At 43.5% G+C, this 16,530-nt stretch overlaps 2 protein-coding genes across 3 annotated transcripts; both read right to left on the reverse strand.

Moving 5' to 3' along the window:
* Positions 1-1,940: 1,940 nt before the first annotated feature.
* On the reverse strand, positions 1,941-2,648 carry LOC143887894 (uncharacterized). The gene has a single exon (XM_077392137.1). It carries the CDS (start codon positions 2,646-2,648, stop codon positions 1,941-1,943), a length of 708 nt encoding a protein of 235 aa, XP_077248252.1.
* Positions 2,649-5,448: 2,800 nt separating this feature from the next.
* On the reverse strand, positions 5,449-10,027 carry LOC143875944 (putative pentatricopeptide repeat-containing protein At5g52630). Of its 2 annotated transcripts, none has more exons than XM_077377623.1 (3): positions 9,826-10,027; positions 9,640-9,724; positions 5,449-9,562 (listed from the first exon to the last, which is right to left on the reverse strand). In XM_077377623.1, exon 3 carries the CDS (start codon positions 9,435-9,437, stop codon positions 6,891-6,893), a length of 2,547 nt encoding a protein of 848 aa, XP_077233738.1. In that variant the 5' UTR covers positions 9,438-9,562; positions 9,640-9,724; positions 9,826-10,027; the 3' UTR covers positions 5,449-6,890. The 2 variants fall into 2 exon arrangements, with proteins under 2 accessions (XP_077233738.1, XP_077233662.1); XM_077377547.1 differs by having other exon boundaries at positions 9,797-10,027.
* Between the last annotated feature and the right edge of the window lie 6,503 nt (positions 10,028-16,530).

Below are 16,530 nucleotides of genomic sequence, written 5' to 3' on the forward strand. Positions count from 1 at the left end.
TGGATCTTGCCGGTCGTCCTTGTCTAGATCCATCGGTCCTTCAGGATTCAGGGTCCTTTGCTCATGCTCTTGCTCTCCAGGAGTAGTTGTATTATCCCCTCCTGGAGGGGGTTGAGTGCTTTCTGTGCTGTTCCCGTTTTCCTGTCCCTCGGGCGTAGTTGTATTATCCGCACCTGAGGGTTGTTGAGGGCTTTCTTGTTGTTCTTCTGATCGCATGGGTTGAGTGCATTCTACTACGAAATCGGCAAGGATCTGTGATTTTATCGCAGGTCGAGGTAAGTACCTGATATCAAACTCACTGAGTTCTACTGCTCATTTGACTAGTCGTCCGGAGGTGTCAGGCCTGTGTAGGATTTGCCTCAGTGGTTGGTCGGTTAGCACTTTGATAGTGTGCTCCTGGAAGTACGGCCTTAGCTTTCTTGCTGCCATTACCAGTGCATATGCCAGCTTTTCCATTCAGGTATACCTCGTCTCGGCATCATGCACTACTTTGCTTACATAGTATACTGGTTTCTGCTGCCTATGATCTTCTCGAATCAAGACTGCTGACAAGGCTATACGGCTCACGGACAGGTATACTATCAACTCCTCTCCAGGTTCGGGCTTAGTGAGCAATGGAGGTGAAGAGAGGTACTACTTTAGCTCTTCGAATGCTGTCTGACATTCGGTCGTCTAAGGGGCGGTTTTTATTCCCTTGATAGCTTGAAAGAAAGGAAGGCATCTCTCTGCTGACTTTGACACGAATCTTCCCAATGCTGCAACCCTTCCAGTCAGCTTTTGTATTTCTCGGATAGTAGCAGGAGGAGCCAAATCTATAACAGCTTGAACTTTTTCTAGGTTGACTTCGATCCCTCTCTGATTGACCATAAATCCAAGAAACTTGCCACCTGTAACTCCGAAAGCACATTTGGTTGGATTCAACTTCATTTTATATTTTTTTAAGACCCGAGATGTCTCTTCGAGATCTGAGATGTGATCGACTCTCTTCCTGCTCTTGACGAGCATATCATCTACATTAACCTCCATGTTTCTACCGATCTAGTTCCGAAAAAGCTTATTGACTAACCTCTGATATGTGGCCCCAGCATTTTTAAGGCCGAAGGGCATGACTCGGTAGCAATATAACCCCTGATCGGTGACGAAGGATGTCTTTGGGATGTCTGCTTCGTACATTCTGATCTGGTTGTATCCTGAAAAGGCATCCATAAAGGTTAAAAGCTCGCGGTCTGATGTGGAGTCAATAAGCTGGTCAATCCTAAGGAGTGGAAAACTGTCTTTTGGACGAGCCTTATTTAGATCAGTGAAATCTATGCAAATTCTCCACTTTCCGTTGGATTTCTTGACCATCACCACATTAGCTAGCCAATCGGGATATTTGATCTCCTGAATGCACTCCGCTCGGAGAAGTTTTTCAACCTCTTCTCTAATAGCTGCTCGTCGCTCGGGGCGAAGTGTCTTTTCTTCTGTTTGATTGGCTTATAAATTGGGTCCACGCTGAGTTTATGGACACTGACCTCTGGGACAATACTTGGCATATCGTTCGGATTCCATGCAAAAACATTAGCGTTGCTTCTGAGAAACTGAATCAACTGACTTTTGACTTCTTCATCTAGCGACGATCCTATTTGCACAGTTTTCTCAGCCTGATCCTTGTACAACGGGATTTGAACAAGTTCTTCCACGGGCTTGTTGACAACAGCTTGGGCTTCATCCCGTAGATCCAACATTTCAATGGGCATCGCCTCTGGCGACCTCTTCCCCTTAAGAGCGGTGACATAGCATTCTCTAGAGCGAATCTGGTCACCTTTTACTTCGCCGAGCCCTCTTGGGGTGATGAATTTCATCTTTTGGTGATAGGCTGAAGGTATCACTTTCAACAAGTTCTGCCCTGGTCTCCCAAGAATTGCATTATACACTGCTGGGGTGTTTACTACCAAGAATTAGACCATTGCGGTAGCTCGCGGCGGCGCGCTCACCATGAGGACCGGCAACTCTATAGATCCTACTACCCTGACGACCTCTCCTGCGAACCCATACAATTTCGTGGAGGAAGGCTTCAGGAGGTTGTCTTTGATGCCCAGCTGCTTGAAGGTGTGGTAGTATAAGATATCCGCGGAACTTCCATTGTCGACCAAGATTCTTGGCATCTCGAAGCTGGCGATCAGCATGGTGATGACGAGGGCGTCATTATGCGGTAAGATCACATCATTCAGATCAGCATAGGAAAATGAAATTGTGTTGTTCGCTTTCAATTTCTTGTCAGGAATGTGCACTGAATTGACTTGGTGGGCATGAGCTCTGCGAGCAGCTGAGGAAGTTCCTCCAGCGGCCGGCCCTCCAACTATGGTCATACTGACCCCAGTTGGTTCGAAGGATGGCTCTATTGCTGGAGGACTCGCCGGGGCTGGAGATTTGGCTCGGCTTCCCCGCGATGGCGACCTTTGCGGACTCTTTCTTCTGCCCGGACTGGGAATTCTGGGTTCTCTCTTTTCCAGGCCTCCATTCCTGACATACTTTCTCAGATGCCCTCGCTTAATGAGCAATTCGATTTCCTCTTTGAAGTGTCGACACTCGTTGGTATCGTGCCCGTGGTCCTTGTGATATCTGCAATATTTGGACTTGTCTCTCTTGTTGCTACTAGTAGACATTTTGTCTGGCCACCTGAGGAAGTCTTCATTTGTTATGGCGGCCAGGATTCTAGCCCTGGATGTGTTGAGCGGGGTATAGTTCTCTTCTCTTCGAAGTGGGCTCCTGTCCTTTCGGGGTGGTCCATCCTCTCGCCTGTGCTTCTGGCTTGATGATTGCCCATTCTTTTCATATTGGCCACCGTATTTTCTATTCAGAGCGGCCACAGTGCCCTCTGCCGAGATGTATTTTCAGACTTCGAGATCAGATCGGCCAAGGAAGTCGCCGCCTTCCGCGCTATTGATCGTTCGAAGTCATCTAACTTAGCTCCCAATAGCAGGGCGTTCACGGCCGCCGACGGATCTAGATTTGTTATCTGCAAGGCTTCTCTGTTGAACCGGCGCACAAAGTCTTTTAGAGACTCGTTGTGCTCCTGCCTCAGTGCCATGAGTGATGCGGCCGTCTTCTTGGGTCGACGGCTACTCATGAAGTGTTGGACCAAGCTGTCTGCGAGATCTTCGAATGAACTGATGGAGTTTTGTTTTAGGCCTACGTACCAATCTCTGGCAGCACCGATCAGAGTGGCTGGGAATGCTCTGCACAGGAACCCATCCGAGACCTAATGTAAAAGCATCATGGTCCTGAAGGTCTCCAGATGGTCCACAAGATCAGTTGTCCCATCATATCGGGGGATCAGCGGCATTTGAAAGTCTCGAGGAGTTGGTGCGCTTAAGATGGCTTCTGTAAATGCAGGCTTGTTATTAAAAGCCTTGAGGTTGGGATTTTTACTTTCTCTGGCCAACTCTTTGATTCGATGATCAATCTCCTCAAGCTTCCGCTCTACACTCTCGCCTTTCTTATCCTCTTTTATTTCTCTGCGTCTTTTACGCTCTTGTAGAGGGCCAGAAACGGTATCTGATCGACTCTTGGACCTTCTCTTGTGGCTCTGGTGCCTTGCTAGTTCTGTGATATTTTTCAAATCTTGTCGCCAGTTTACTGATCTCGACCGGTCTCGTCGACGATTTTGACTTGGCGACGGGGATCGCCCCCGACGTTTATTCCTGCTCATCGAGGGAGATCGCTCGTGACTGCGCCTTGAGCATCGGTTGGGGGAGAGAAGACGAGACCTGGAGTGATTGGGTGGTTCTTCATGTCTATGGGACACTCCTTCTCTTTGCGCATGTGGCTCCGGAGGCTATGGACGTGCGAGAGGAGGGTGAGTGAGAATTTTCACTTGCTTAGTTAGAACGGCGACCTGTCGCATCATCTGGTTGAATTGTTCTTCCGAGAGCTGGACAATTGGTGCGACCGATCGCTGATCTTCCAGCACTTGGTCTTCTAACTGGACTTCGGCTACGATTTGTGAAGCTAGGCGCCGGCTTCTAGGAGGAGGACAGGGAAGTGGAGGGTCTCTAGGTAGCTGCTGAGAGTGAGCTCCTCGCCCTGATCCCGCTCCTCGGCCTGAACCCGCACGGTTGCTCTTCCTGCCTGCCATGTGGGAGATTAGGGACAACTTTTTGTTCGAGTCCCACAGATGGCGCCAAACTGTTGTGGTTAAAAACAGTCAATGTGATGTGGCAGTTCAAGAAGAGAGAACTTGGCTGGGTTACGATCGGATATTGGAATGGATGTTGATCTGATCGTCTGACAGAGAAGGTCCTGCACTCAGATGAGTCCTGCAGAAGGTAGCACCTGGTCAGAAGACCAACCCAGAATCGTGGCTCCGGATTGGCCCATCGACACTCAAGTCAGCGTATGATCTCATCTTAGGACCAAAAATAGTAATGAATAGTAATTTCTCGGGTTCTGGACCCTTACCTTTGAGCCTTGGACGGCTATTTATAGTAGGTGGTTTGAGTCGATTTACTTTTTTACCCTTTGGATAGATGTCACCCTGTGGTTGGGCGGAGGGTCAACGCTTCCTTTACTTTCTAGGATTAGCTCCTTAATTATTCCCTGATAGCGGGGGTAATTAAGGTATACCACCAGAGGCCACGTGTCACTTCCTGGTTGGATGATCAATTCTGGGCCCCATCAATAGGAAATATGCCTAGAGACATCAATAGGAGCACAGGAAACAGAAATGGGACAAAAAGAAATGATAGAACAGAAATACATGAATCTGATTTCAAAGAATCCGACTAGTGTGGGCAGGGCCGCTTTCTTTTGTTGCCTCAAGTAAACCTATAATTCCTTTGGTTTGCCATCGAAGTAAACTAGCATGGGAATGGGAACAGGATCAACAAGCATAGGAATAGGAATAGGAATAGGAATAGGAATAGGAATAGGAAAGTTGTGCAAAAAGGTTTTATACCTCATAAACATTCTCCTTCTAAAGAGAGGCACAAGAGGACAGAAAGAATGAAGTGGGCTAAAAAAAGGTGACATCCATAGATACCAAAAAAAATAAAAAATTCTACACATTGGATCCAGACACTTGTATACTTTCTGGGTGGAAGAAACCCAGAAAGACACCTCCAATAGCCTTAGGATCTAACTTAGGACGTTTTGGATCCAAATGTGTATAAATCATGCACTGCCTAATACACGCGGAGGAATTAAAAAAATCTCATCGAGATACAAAAGCTGAATAGCATTCAGTTAATAAGATATGCAGCTGTCTAAATTGCATCTCTCCAGACTTTCTTTTTTCTTAGAAACATGCATACTCAACAAATGACGAGGGGCATTTCTAATAAATGAAAATTCTTCCTCTCAGTAATACCATTTTGTTGTCGTGTATACTGACCACCACTCTAATGGATAATGCCATGCTCTTCCAGGTATCTGTTAAGATCATTCTCAAAGTATTCCAAAGAAATGTAGAATCGAAATGTTTTGATGTATTTTTCAAATCCATTTAACATCATCTTGTGATATTTCATAAGAACTTAAAAAACTTCATCTCATCTTAAAAGAAGAGAAATATAAGTTTCCACTTGGCAAATGATTGATTCATGAGACCCACGGCTTTCAGGGAATAATCTTGTAGGGCATTGTATAGATTGCCATCACTGTTATTGTAATCATTGTATAGGATATTTATATCCTTCTCTTAGTCTAACATCATTTATTACTCCTAAAGAAATGTATATGAATTATCACCAGTTGTGTATGCTTCTGCTTGTGCATGGCAGTCACTGTTTCAAAACTCCCCAAGTTAATCATCGATTCTCCCGTCTCGACTCGCTTTTACCCTGGCCAAGTTCCTGTCTGAGCCCATGTTTCACCTCACCAAGTCAATCAAAACTTTGGACCAAACATGACCTCATGCCAGATCCGGCCTCCTCCCGACGGCCTTTGATAAGATCCAGCCTCCCAAAGGCATCCCGACGACCAAATCCCGCCTCCACCGGCCAGAATCGGTCTCCCGGCGATGTTCTGATTCTCACTATGTTCTCCCCCAGAAAACATTGAATCCGGCGACCTCCATTCCACTGGCACCAAGCCCTAACCTCAGGCCACCAAGCCCCTCCATTAAAACCGGTGCAATCATCCCCATTTCCGTCCACCGGAATCCGATCACCCCCCATAACTACCGGCCGGCCCAACCTCCACCATTAAACACAGATCTATCCAAGGAAGATCTGTTAGGGTTTAGAGCTAACAAAGTTTCAAGGAGGGTTTCAAGAGGAGAAAAACAGAGAAATAAAGGAAGAAGCGAGGGAAGATTCGACATTTGGCCACAGACCGGTGACCTTCGCAAGCCACGGTCTCCATAACCGTCTCCACAACCCTATCTGCAACCACCGTACATCCAAGTCCCTAATATTCTTCTCTCCCTTTCACTCACAGACCCAGATCTGTTCTTTTCCCCCCTTTTCACCCACACACCCAGACTCCCATCCCCTAAACTAAATATCTGTGCAAGAGGGAGGAGGTTTTCCTCATGGGATCTAAAGGTTTTTCAATAGGAAAATCTGATTTAGGGTTTGTGGGGTTAGAAGAGAAGAAAAACCCTAGAAGGAAGAAACAAGGGAAAAAGGGTATGCAAAAGGAAAATCTGATTTAAGGTTTGTGGGGTTAGGGAAGAACCCTTGAAGGAAAAAAAAGTGAAAAAGGAGGAGCGAAAGTAGAATTTCAAGATAGTAGGAGGCCCGGCAGATGGCTAGATCGGCCATCCACTGGAAGAGGTTTCCGGACAGAGAGAGCCCTTCTTAACTGTTAATGGGGGTTTTACAGCAACATTAACCTCAATGCCGAAAACATTTCACCTTTAGTTGTTGATAAATTAAACTTGTAAGTATATTTACCTGGTGAGAACCTCACCAGTAATCTGCACAAGAGCACAATCCATCTTTGAAATGATGAAAACGGGTAGAATCCCTAACAATAATTTCCCGACCAACTATCCTAGAGATCAGTTTCACAGCCTTATGACAATCCCCACATATACGCAGATTCTTGAACACCGTAACAGTAATCCCTGGTGCTAAGTTGATGAGCCCCAATGCAATGGCCAACCTTTCACTGTGATGACATATCCGTTCCTCTTTCATTTCTTTCCCTATGTCATGGAGAACAAAATCAGTGTCAGGAACATATCCTTCAGCCTTCATTTCTTCCAACAACTCCCCTAATTTCAAGTATATGCCATCAGATTGTGGGTGCGAACGGTCACCTGCGATGAACTCATGGACTCTGTTCTGTATTTCAATCCAACTCTTACCAGGTTCCTTCCTAACTCCATTCTCTTTCATCAGTTTTCTAATCTCTACAACACCCTCCCACTTCCCTAGAGCTGCATAAATGTTTGAAAGCAACACATAGGCCGCAGAATCACCAGGCTCTAGAGCAATTATTTTTTCCATTGCCCTCTTCCCTCTGGCCAGGTCACCATGTGTCCTACAAGCACTGAGCAACATCCGCCATACCAGAGCATTTGGCTCAAATGGCATTCTGTTTATAAACTCTTCTGCTTCTTTTAATCTCCCACCCCGGCCTAAAGTATCCACTATACAAGCATAATGCTCGAAGCCCGGTTTAATCCCATATTCAATTTCCATCATATGGAAATACTTCCTAGCTTGGTCAGTCAGCCCTGCATGACTGCACGCCGTCAATAAAGCCACAAAGGTTATGCCATTAGGTTTTACCCCAAAGCTCTCCATTTGGTAAAAGAGATCCAGAGCCTCCTTGGCGTAGCCATTTTGTGCGTAACTTCCAATTATTGCAGTCCAAGAGACTACGTTCTTAGCATTAAGTTTCGAGAAAATAACTTCTGCTTCCACCATGCTTCCAACTCTAGCGTACATTGTTATCAATGCGTTGGCCACAGCAGTATCAGTCGTTAATCTTGATTTTAAAATTAAAGTATGGATTTGTTTGCCTTGTTGTACTGCTGTGATATCAGCACACGCAGCAAGAATACCGGCAAAGGTAAAATCATCCGGTTCTAAGTTCTCTTCCCGCATCAAACCGAGGAATTTCAAAGCCCGGTACGCATCACCATTCTGAGCAAAACCCACGATCATTGAGTTCCACGCAATCAAATCTTTATGCACGATTTTGTCAAATACAAGTTTAGCATCTGATATATCCCCGGATTTTGCATACATACCAACAAGAGCACTTCCAACAAAGGCATCTGGTACTAGACCTGTCTTGATCAAGTTACCATGAACTACTCTTCCAGTTTTAAGCCAAGATAGTGATCTACAAGCAGCTAAGATACTGACGAAGCTAAATTCATCAGGCTTAATTCCTAAATATTTCATTTTCAGGAATAAATCCAGGGCCGATTCGGGTCTCTCATTCTCAATGTTTGATTGAATCACGGAATTCCAAGATATAAGATCCGGCTTGGAAATGTTTTCGAAAGCACGTTGAGAATCGCCAACTATGCCATGTTTTGAATACATGGTGATGAGGGTGTTTCCAATCAAGGGATCTGTGTTCAGTCCTGTTTTAACTGTGAGTGTATGAAGTTGCTTACCTCCAGATGCATTCGTTTCAATTGTCATTGCGTTGAGCAAGCTGGATATTGTGTACTCATCTGGATGAATACCCATCTCACCCATTTGCATAAAAAGTTGCAGAGCTTCATCGATCCAATTGTTTTCTATGCAAACTGCTATCATGCTGTTCCACGTTACAATGTTCCGGTCAGACATCCTATTAAAAATCAAGAATGCATCTTGGCTACAATTGCATTTGGCATATGAATCTAGAAGAGCACTACCAACAAAAACATGGGTTCCATAACCACTTTTGGTAATTTGAGCATGGAGCTGTTCAACCTCACTTACGTCCCTCGATCTGAGAACACTTCCAAAGGCAAATTCATTGGGCTTTAACCCTTCTACCTGCATCTCCACAAACAGGCCCAGAGCTCGACCGCTACATCCATTTTGAGCATTCGCGGTAATAATGGAATTGCACGAGACCTCATCTCGCTCTACCATGTTCTTATATACAGTTTCAGCACCTTCCAGATTACCCAATTTCGCGTACATGTTGATCAGAGCATTTCCCACTTGGACACATGAGAAAAAACCCGTTTTTGTCAAATGGGCATGAATCTGTTCGCCATGTTTAGGATTTTCCGAGCCAACTGAAGCCCGCAAAGAGCTCAAGTATGTGGACTGGTCAGCCCTTGGGCCTATCCTCATCATCATCTTGGAAAGATGCAGGGCTTCAAGAAAGCATCTACTTAAGCAGTAACCCGCGATCATGATATTCCAAGAAACATAATTTCGCTGAGACATTTCATCGAACAGCTCTCGTGCCCTTCCCATCTCCCCACACTTGGCATATAAATTAAGGAACTGATTTTCCAAGAAAATATCAGATTTGAAACCAATGCTGGCCATGTGCAACTGAAGTTTAATTCCTTCATGAAGAGCCTTTTCAGATATACAGAGAGAAATAAAATATTTATAGAAGGCGGGATCGAATTTAGCGCCATTTTTCGATGACAGCTCCAGAGATCGGATACCTATTGAAGTATAAATGATTAAATAACACCAACTCTAACAGTTTAAGCTCTTGGAGTAATTGGTTGTTTCACAATACCTTCTTCTAAATCAATAATGCTTTCTTGGAGGGAAATTCTAGTCCCATGTGAGAGCTTGTCGATTCGATTCGGGAGATGGGTGACCTGCAAGTGGAAGATTTATGTAGAAATTGATATGTTTGAGGAAGCCCAGATCACATAAAGGAAGAAATATACCTTAGGAAGAGATGAATTGCGTAGGGAACCTGTAAATGATTGGTTGAAGATTTGTTGGCACTGAGGACTCAAGATTGCTAAAGAGGCCATGGCCGCTTTTTCTTTAGAACTCCTAAAGACAAAGTTTTCTTAGACCATCCCCTGTCTACCATTAGAAAGGAACAACGGACAGGGCTTCATTCACTTGGCTCACGCTTTTTTCTTTAGAACTCCTAAAGATAAAAGAGAATAGTACGGAATACGTATGATAGTTTCAAGAAATAATGGATTTTGAGTACTTTTTAAAACGAGCATCAAACACGTGTGATGCTTCAAAATCGGGTAGGAAAAAGACCCTGGTGCCCTTCTGACATCAAGAGAGTCCTCGTACGTTGCCCTTCCTGACAAATCCACAACCCAACGTCAATCATTATATTTAAAGTAATATGTTATTATTTCTCACTTATCTTTTGAGTGAAAACGGCTACGTTATTGCATACTAGTGGACAACCCATGCGATGCACAGGGCAAAATCTAACTAATTTGCCAAAATTTTGCTAATATACGTAGGATATTGAGAGATAGAAAAAATCATGGGACATAGTGGAGTTTTTTTCTCCAATAAATAGAAACAATTTTGCTAAAAATGTGGGATATGGTGTGATTTTTTCTACAATCCAAATATACCACCTTATAGAGAGAGGTTTACATTTTTGAGGAGGGGTGCCACGTGGCGCACCCACATCCTTCAGGATTATGTTTTACACATCTCTTTTGGTTGAGAATAGCGACATTATTAAATATTTTATTATTTCTCACGTCTCTTTTGCCTTAAACGATGACGTTATTAATATTTTATTATTTCTCACGTCCCTTTTGTTAAAACGCCGCCAGATTATAGAGTACGCCGCCGGAATATCGAGTACGCTGCCTGATTTTCTGGGCTCAAACATGTGTTCCAAACGTATCGAGTATACCGCCAGATCTAGAATACGCGGGCGGAAGTCAGGGGTACACCGACGAAAATAATGGTTACACCGGCGGAATCTCACACAGAGAGATGACGGTATTGTTAGAAGACGCCACCGTTCCATATTGATGTCCACGTGTCGTGGATTCGACCGTCTATGCATATTAGCGACGGCCAAGATTTAAACGAACCCAAGGGACTCTGGGTTCAAAGAAAAATTTCAAATCCAAACCGAACCAGCTACGTACAGAGGTGCCAGCGTTCCAAAAACATTTTTAACACGTGTAAAGCATCCGTCCATCTCTGGTTATTTCCGACGGCCAAGATAGAAACGAACCCAAGATTATGTAGGTTCAAATGCACATTCAGACGAACCAAAAGAAGCCTTGTGAAATGTGCCAATTTAATGGGCAGTAATGAAAACGGAAGCTGAAGGACGTTTCTGTTGATGTCAGACTGGTATTGGGTCTTTTTACCACCCATTTTTGAAGAATCACCCGTGTTTGATGCTTGTTTTAAAAAGTACATGAAATCCGTAATTTCCTGAAACTATTACACGCATTCCTTACTTTTCTCAAGATAAAATTTTGAGAAAAGTACAGAATGAGGTAGAGTTTTGAGAAATTACAGATTTTGGGTACTTTTTAAAACTAGCATCAAATCCCGGTGATTCTTCAAATCGGGTGGAAAAAGACCCTGATACCCTTCTGACATCAACATAAATCTCATTTTTCATTACTGCCCATTAAATCGGCGCGCTTCACAAGGCTTCTTTTGGTTCGTCTGAATGTGTATTGAACCAACAGAACCTTGGGTTCATTTCTATCTTGGTCGTCAAAAATAACTAGAGACGGACGGATGCTTGACAAGAGTTGAAATTTTTTTTGGAACACTGGCGCCTCTATACACAGCCGGTTTGGTTTGGATTTGAAAGCTTTCTTTGAACCCAGAGTCCCTTGGGTTTGTTTAAATCTTGGCTGTCGCCACTATGTATAGATGGTCGGATCCACGACACATGGACATCAACTTGGAACGGTGGTGTCTTCTAATAATACTGCCTCCCTGTATGAGATTCTGCCGATGTACCCATTATTTCCACCAGCGCACACTCTATTTCCGCTTACACCCTATTACTGTCAGCGTACCTCCTTGATTTTCCGGCGGCGTTCTAAGCAAAAGAGGCGTATGTGATTTGACGTGAAAAGTGGGCAACTTTAACGCTTTTTGATGAAATTTTCACTCCCCCTACATTGACGTTCTCATCCTTTAAAATTTTTAAAGATAATGATTGACATTCTCATTCATCAGGAAGGGCAACATACGAGGACTTTGATCATGTCAGAAGGGTATCAAGGTCTTTTTACCACCCAATTTTGAAGAATCACCCGTATTTGAAACTAGTTTTAAAAAGTACCTGAAATCCGTAATTTCTCAAGACTTTACACTAATTACATACTTTTCTCTAAAATTTTCTTATGTCTACCATTAGAAACGGACAGGGCTTCATTCACTTTTTCTTTAGAACTCCTAAAGATAAAATTTTCTTAGATCATCCCCTGTCTACCATTAGAAAGGAACAACGGATAGGGTGTGTGACCCACGCCGTGGTTGCCGGCTTGCCGCCTTCTCTTGAGTTTAGATACGGGAACGATATTTTCCCCTCCTTTGACGGATAAATCCCCCCCCCCCCCCCCCCCTAACGTTTTCTGTGTGAATGGTTCACTGGTTGAGGATAAATTCACCCCCTTTAACGTTTTTCTTTACATTTGAAAGTTAACGGATAACGTTAAAGGGGGGATTTTATCCGTCAAAGGGAGGAAATATCATCTTCCTTTATATAATGTACACTACTCGTTTTGTTATTCCGGTGTTGGGGGTTAATTTGGTCCTATACTCTATGATGTCGACACGTGGCAGAGTATGATCTAACAACCTAAAGTGAATCACTCATCACTTTCCGTTCATCACAAATCCCATGATTCCTTTGAGCCACGTCAGCTAAAGTTGTTACAGATCTAATCCCACGATCACTTGACACGGACAGATGGCCTTAGTCGGAAGATATACCAAGAATGGTCTAGATGGCAAAGCACGAATAAAAAGATGCCATGTAGGTAATATACTGGAGAAAGATGTATGATCCCTTCTAGTATAAAAGAGGACTCTCCCGCTCATTTAAGGGGGAAGAGAAAATAAACAAAAAGAAAAGAGTACTGTTCTGAAGAGAAAAACTTCATCTTCTTTGATTTTTTTCCGATCTAAGATTCAATTATTAGAAGATATGTGTTTCAATTAGCATTCTCTTTGTTTGTATTTGCTCATTTTGTTTTGAATCTCAAATGTATTCTTTAGATTCTTGCTTCATCAATAAGAGAATTTTGTGTCTGAGATCTTAGTTATTTCTAGATCTTTGTGATAGTTCTCTTTTAACCGTCCGATCTAAAACCAGGAATTTGACGATAACATTTTGGCACTATCCGTGGGACTCTTTTCATCATTCGCCAGAGTAATCTCCGGCAATGAAGAAACCTAATTCAAAGAAAACTGATAAGATGATCACAAGGAGTCAAGCTAATCAAGGTTCATCGAGCAATATACCTCATCTGGATGAATCTTCGGCCGGATCTACTCGAGAGAAAGATCTTCCAACTAAAGAAATGTATGATGATCTCTCTCACCAGGTCGTCGAGATTCTCCAAAGATTACCGCCATTGCAAGATGCTGTAAAGGAAACTCAAATTTCAGAAGGTCAATTTCCCTCCAAAGTAAATCTATATGATAGTGAGGACTCTCGGGAGGATCGACATCCTCGCCGAAAGCGTCAGAAGGAGCGTGCACCTTCTGTCTCAATTACAAGCCCGATCCGGACAGATCGTGAGGCTAATTCACCAGGATATCACCGACGAATGCAACAAAACCATCCTTTCCTCGCCAATCCTCGAGATCCTTTGCCTACCGTTACGGATCGCCGGATCGAGAAGGATTTTACCTCTTCCGGTAGCATATTCGAATTTTGATCAGATTGTTAAACTTGAAAGTTAGATCCGTGAGGTACGTCATGAACTAAAGGCTCCTTATAACATAGATCTGCTAGATGAATAGGAAGAAGAAGCAATTACGCCGTTTACGGCAGAAGTGATGTCTGCACCGGTGGATTTGACGTTTGATCTCGCTCGTTTCACGTCCTATGATGGAATTGCTTATCCAATAGAGTTTTTTAAGACATATCGACGAGTGATGTATTTACTAGGTGCCTCGGATGCCTTCACGTGCAAGGCTTTGTCCTCACTTTTGAAAGGTAATGCTAGCACGTGGTACTCAAGCTTAAAGCCTAATTCCATTGGATCTTCCCACGAGTTAGGAGAGCAATTTCCTTCCTACTTCGTAAATATTAGACCTCGTCATAGGCCAGCTGACACACTGATAGCGTTGCGACAATCAAAGGAGGAAACTTTGCGAAGTTTTATGAGTCGATTTAATGAACAAGTGGTGCAAATTACAAATCTCGATCCTGATATTGCGATCGCCACGCTAAAATTCTCTACTCATAACAAAGATCTAAAGCTTTCACTTCATGTCGAACCTCCACGTACCTTATAAGATCTAAAGACAAGAGAAGATAGATTTGTCGATGCAGAGGAATCGCTGGAATTAGACAAAAATGTTGATGTTAAAAAACCACAAGATAAACTGAAAGAGGAGAATCGTCAAGCCAATAGAACGAATCGGCCGCCTAGACTTGAGGATAAGGATTGGAATCGAGGATCGCTTCCTTCTATTGAAAAGTTTTATACTCCTCTCAATACGACGGTTTCAAACATTTTGTATGAAATTAGAGACCAAGGTTTAATCAAACCGCCTAAGAAAATCAAACCGACAAGTAAGAATCATAAAAGTCTAAAGTATTGTCATTATCATGAAGATCGAGGACATACTACAGATGGATGTTTCCATCTAAAGGAAGAAATAGAGAGGCTAGTCACGGAGGGACAATTACATCATTATGTGAGACATTCGCCAAATAGCGATCGTTCCCAACCAAAGTCAGAGGTTCGAAGATCCTCCTCCAGGCATCCTTCACCAGATCATCACCGGTCCTCATCCCGGCATCGATCGTCCAGTCGTCATGGATCTCCCTCTACTCATAGAGATTCTGACAGGATTCGTGAAGTAGCAGATTACAACAACCATAGGCAGATCGTTGGAAATATTGATATTATTTCGGGTAGACCGGCAGCCAGTTGTCTCACGACTGCAGGAAGGAAGGCCTACTTAACAAGAGTAAACTCTCTTGAAGCCTTTGCCAAAAAGTTGAAACTAGATGGCATTGATCAGGTAATCACATTTACCGAGGCAGACTATAAGAGAGTGACGGTACCACTGATGATGCAGTGGTAATCCGCCTTGTGGTCACCAATTTCATTGTCGAAAAGATTATGGTAGACACAGAAAGCTCCGTAAACATTCTGCATTGTAAAGCATTTGATCAAATAGGAATTGGCGTAGATCGATTAATTCTAGGGGAATGGGACGTCTACTGCTTTTTAGGAGATTCGGTAAAGAATCGATCTTCCAGTAACCTTCGGTACCTGTAGACCCCGATCCGAGAGAGGCGGGGGACAAGCCCCCAGGAAGTCTCTAGATCATCCACGTGAAGGAGAGCTCTACCAAGGAACTCTCAAAAGAATGCCCTTCACAGCATGAGTGGCGATGTAAAGTGAGATACCTCTTGATTCGGAGACTAGCCCGGATTCGATACGTACCTTAAACAAAGAAGAGTCGTCATTTAAGGAAGTAGGCCCTGGATCCCATACTATGCCCTGTTGCAATGGATAACCAGAGATATAAAAGAAGGTTCGTGCCTGGTTACGAATTTGGAAGGTCCGAATAGCACCTCATCCGCCCAAGTGCAAGCACCTGGTCTCTTATGCCATTTATTTATTAATTTTGAGGAGTTTTGGGCGAAAGTCATATGAAATGGGAACATATATCTCTGAGAAGACATCTATCTAATCATGCATGTCTCGGAGATGAATAATAAGCACACGCAAAAGAAATGAAAGAACTGTCACCTAACAATAGCTATGTTATGAGTGTCATGCCTAATTGGTGTCTAAGTTCTGATGGACAAACACATGTATGCTACAGCTAAAGGTATAAGGTCTGTACATGAAAGTAAGAAAACACAACAAAACACACAACACAACACAACTCGACTCCACACCCGACTCGACACGACAAACCCTAGACTCTAATGTGATACTTGACTCGGACCAAGATGACCATCCATCCCGGCTGCTCTACGTATCCCGGCCTAGGGAAGAATCAGAGTCGACGTAGTTCGATGACAGACTTTCCTAACTACGATGCCTAACCATCTAAGACCGCTATCCTAGACTCGATCAACTAGACCTGACTGGTTTTTAAAGCTTTTTTTTTGCATGATTGCTTAAGTTCAAGTGAATTATAATTTTTTTAGGACTCTCTATATGCCCTAACTAATGCAAGTTGGTCAGCCTTGAGCTAATGCAGGTGATTCCTATATCCTATGTGTAACTAGGCTGTGTGTCCTAAGGAAGACCATGTGTTAACTAAGTGTTTCCTAGTCTAGCCATCGGCTCGACTAAGTGTCTAACCGACCACGACCTGAGGCCTCCTAACTCTAGGGACACTCGCACAAAACGCACAAATCATCAATACAACCAAGACAGACTCCTAACTCTGAGACACTCAAATATCTAGGACAGACTCCTAACTCAAAGGGAAGATCTTTTTGAAAAGGTTT

This window comes from Tasmannia lanceolata, unplaced genomic scaffold (genome assembly GCF_043159265.1).
Source record: "Tasmannia lanceolata isolate RefF3 unplaced genomic scaffold, GAP_Taslan_0.1 ptg000002l, whole genome shotgun sequence".
Classification (NCBI taxonomy): domain Eukaryota; kingdom Viridiplantae; phylum Streptophyta; class Magnoliopsida; order Canellales; family Winteraceae; genus Tasmannia; species Tasmannia lanceolata.